General features: G+C 52.7%; 1 protein-coding gene across 1 annotated transcript in view; it reads right to left on the reverse strand.

The window, feature by feature from the left end:
• Positions 1-1315: 1315 nt before the first annotated feature.
• Positions 1316-4066, reverse strand: part of HOXA11 (homeobox A11) — a 3530-nt gene continuing 779 nt past the window's right edge. The window contains exon 2 of the mRNA XM_006156136.2: positions 1316-2694. Coding sequence (XP_006156198.1) covers positions 2462-2694 — 233 coding nt within the window. The 3' untranslated portion in view covers positions 1316-2461. The remainder of the gene's footprint in view (positions 2695-4066) is intronic.

The following is a 4066-nucleotide window of genomic DNA, read 5'->3' on the forward strand; positions in this document are numbered from 1 at the left end:
CCTCCCAGCCTCCTCCAGGAGGGCCCTTGTTCCTCTCTGTGTGTCTATCAACTAAGACATTCATCTGGGGGGGGGTCTGCCCCACTCCCTTTCAGCTTGATTTCCCCAGTCTCGCCAGTTAGACAAACACACAAACAAATAAACAGAGCCTGGATTTGGGGTCTGGGGCCTCTCTCCAAATGCAGCCCTCTCTGCTTGCTGTTCCAGCCCTGCCTGGATGGCTGGAGTGAGGGTGGGGTGGGCAACAAAAGGCTCTGTCCTTTCCGCCCTGCCCCTCAAGGTTATGGGTGATGTCCAAATTTAAGGCAGAAGTTCAAAGGCAGCAAACAAAGAGGAAACCGGCATCCTTCTTTCCCCAAAGGGAAAAGGCGGCCTCAGCTGGGAGCTGGGGAGAAAGCACCCTTAGAGACTCCTGAGTCTGCTCTACCTTGGTACACACATCGCTCTCCCTGTTGCTGAAAAGATCCTCAAGGCACCCCAGAGTGGCTCCACTTCAGGCCTCCAGTCCTGAGGTGAGTGACAGCCTGGGATCAGACCCAGTGGCCACCTTGGGCCCCAAGACCTTCTTCAGGGCTGAGGTCAATCTGAGGGGATGAAGTCTCACATCCCAGACACTGAGATACCCCATCCCTAGCCACCACCACCCCTTTCCCACAAGGACATGGCCAACCATGTCCTAAGCCTGGTTTCTATTGTAGCTGAATCCTGACCTAGTCCCCTCCTGGCCCTTTAGGGACTTGGAAACTTAACCTCTTCACTAAGCAGGGAGTACTGAGGAGGTAGACATGTGTCAGGAAAAGGTGAGCAGGGAGAGAAATGTCACACCAGGATCTGATACTCAAGTTTCTACCATTTTTATTTTCCTTGTGCCCTGTCGCCTATGCACACGCTGCCACATCCAGGGTGGGTAAAAGAGGAGAACAGGCCAGCACTCCTATTACAAACAGAGCCCCAACTCCTTTCTTAACACAAGGAGGCAAAGGAGATTCAACCGGAGGGTGCCTGGCTTTCCCAGACGCAGTCCCTGGCCCTGGCAGGCTGAACTGCCTCCGAGCATCTCCCTAATGCTTTCCAAATGTTGCAAGAGATTAAAAAGACCATTCTCAACACCCTTCCCGCCCTCTCCAACACCCCAGAGGAAATCAACTAATGGCACAAAAAAGGATTCAAGCAAAATAGGTTATGGTTCCTTTATTTACAAGTCTTTTGAACACCATCCCTGTATGAAGCGTACATTCAAACATTCTTAGCAGAGAGTTTAACCGTGGAACACTGTAAACAGATAGAGCCTTTAAATATTTTTATCTTTCCCCCCCTGTACATTGCATCTTTTAAAATTCGCTTTGGTTCCTTTAGGGAGATATATATATAATATAATATTTATCTTTTAAAATAATTCCAAATCACTCTTGGGCTCTTGGAAGGTTGCTGGAAGCTTCCAAATTCAGTTCTGGAGCCAGTGGGGGCAGTGTGGCTCTGGCACCTACTGTTCTGGGGCACTGGAGCCCCTCACAGCCATAGGTGGGGACCCACTGACCAGGCCTACTGCTCCATTGTCAGACACCAGGCAATTCCAAGCTTCATTAAGTATGGTGGAGACTTTGCCAAACTGCTGCACTCTTCAGGCATTTCCTGCAGAGACTGAGGGGCCAGCGGCCTGGGCCTGGGCGCAGCCTCTTGGTTTTTGAATGTCTTCCACTCCAGGAAACAGTTTGCTCTGTGACCAGGCTTTGGGCTGAGTGGCAGGCTGGGAAGAAACCACCATCTCCTCCATTTAGTACGAAGAAAAGCCAGGTGGGTTGCAGGAGGAGGCTGCTAGGAGCTCTGGTGTGGGACAGTGCAGTGGGTGGCTTCGAGGGGTGGAAAGACTCTTGCCACCTGGAAGAGCAGATTTCATTTCTCTCACGGATCTGCATCCTTCTCCTACCTTATATCCACCTCTTAGTCCAGCCGCCTTTCACATTGGCTTTGCAAAACAGCCCCATTTGGGGCATTTAAGAATCCTCCCCATTCCTCCTGCCCCTGTCCCCCAGCTGAAATGGACTTGAAGAGCATACAGCGTCTTGACTCAGGGGTCCTAGGGGTGGGTAGGCTCCATGTGGAGGGTCTTGGGGGTGGGGGTGGTCAGCCTCCAGGGGGCCTGGCAGGGGGCCCAGTCCAATGGAGACCACACCCAGTCCAAAGCTCTGCAGGCTCCAAGAGCGAACCACCAGGGGTCCCAAACCATTCATTCTAAGGTAATGCACAACTCTCAGAATCAATTATTAGGAATCTTAACCACTGAGATCTTAACCAAGAGAGTTCCTGCCGCCTCCTGTGGGGCTATCTCCACATAGCCTCCTCTCTCTTGCACATTTCCTTTTTTTCAAAGTCACTGTGTGGTTTGACCTTGTCAAGGGCAAAATCTGCATATTATCTCCTGTGTATGAAGCCCCCCACCCAATTCCAGCCGGCTGGAGCCTTAGAGGAGCGGGTTAGCCGAGTAGTACTGTAAACGGTCTCTGTTAATTTTTTTTTCCTTCATTCTTCTGTTTTGAAACCAGATTTTGACTTGACGGTCAGTGAGGTTGAGCATACGGGACAGTTGCAGGCGCTTCTCTTTGTTGATGTAGACACTGAAGAAGAACTCCCGCTCCAGCTCTCGGATCTGGTACTTGGTGTAGGGGCAGCGCTTTTTGCGGGTGCGTTGGCCACCTGTGGAGGAAGAAAGCAGGGGTGAGCCAGGTGTGGGGGCTGCGATCCAGCCCAGAGTCCAGATTTGAGGAGAAGGGCTGGCCACTGGAACTAGAGGCCTAACCCTAGCTCCCTCTGTCCTCAGCCGGCTGGGGACCCTGCAGTTGGACGCTCAGAACCAGATAAAAGCCAGCTCCCTAGACAGGCCCCCAGGGAAGCTGCTCCCGAACAGAAAGGAGGGCTTCTCACAGCAACAGGCGAGTTTGCGCTGCAGAGGCTGCTTTGAAAGCTGCCGAGTGGGGGTTGCCGGCTGCCTCCCGCCCCGCCAGACTAAACAAACAGCCGCCTCTGGACATTTCACCTTCCAGCACCTGGGCCGCCGGTTCTCGAAGCAGTAAACGGCCCCAGCCCCAGTCTTGCCCCATTGCGGCCATGACTGGCCCTCGTTAACATCTGGGGCAGCTGCCCGGTCTTTGTCAGCCTGAGTCCTGGCCACTAGCTCCTGCATCCCTGGCCAGCCTCTTGGCTCCCCGAGGCGGGGAGGTGGCAGTGGAAACCCCCATGCGCTGGGTCTTCTCTGAGCAGCAGCGGCCGCGCAGCCACTGTGAGACCTCCGCAGAGCAGGGGTGCTGTTAGGGTGGAGGGATGAGAGGTTTCCCGGAGATGAGGCTGGCTCTACTTTCTCCCCTCTTAAAAAGAGAAAGAAAGGAAGGAAGAAAGAAAGAAAGAAGCCAACCCCACAAGACCAAAAAAAAAAAAAATCGCTTTGACAGATTGAATAACAATTGTGAATAACATGCAGTTGGACAGAAGGCAGCACGTAATTGCCACCGCGCCGGAGGAAAATGGCTTCCTTTGGACAAAAAGGCCAACTTTGGGTTAATTTGTTTCTTTTAATATATTGCTCGAGCTAAGCAGGCTACTTTATCTGTTAAACGCGCTCCTAGCGCCATCGTTAAACAGCGACGCCTTTGAATCCCGGCCGGGGCTGGAGTCCCGGAGCAACACATGGCTTTTATAAAAATCTCCGGATTACCTCGCTATCAAAGGCCCCCGGAGCCCTTGCAGGGGGAATTTACAGGCGCCCACCTCCGGCTCCCCAGCCCGGAGCTGGCCCCGAGCGGGGTCGAGCTGCCGGACTTGGGAGCTGAGAAGGGAAAAAAGGGAAAAGGGGAGTTGTTTTTTTTTGCAGGCATGCCTTGGCCGGTGGGTATTTCACGGCCAATTTCAGCACTCGCCACGTGATCCCGCCTTTTATAACAAAGTTTTGTTGGGGGAAACCTAAAGGCCCTTCATAAACCTTATATGCTTATAAAACAGCATATAAAAATTTAACAGCGGTGCTGCGCTAGATTTCCAACTCCCCTTTCATAAAGCGCAGGGCGCTGCCTTT

This window comes from Tupaia chinensis, unplaced genomic scaffold, assembly GCF_000334495.1.
Source record: "Tupaia chinensis unplaced genomic scaffold, TupChi_1.0 Scaffold000479_1, whole genome shotgun sequence".
In the NCBI taxonomy this organism is placed as follows: domain Eukaryota; kingdom Metazoa; phylum Chordata; class Mammalia; order Scandentia; family Tupaiidae; genus Tupaia; species Tupaia belangeri.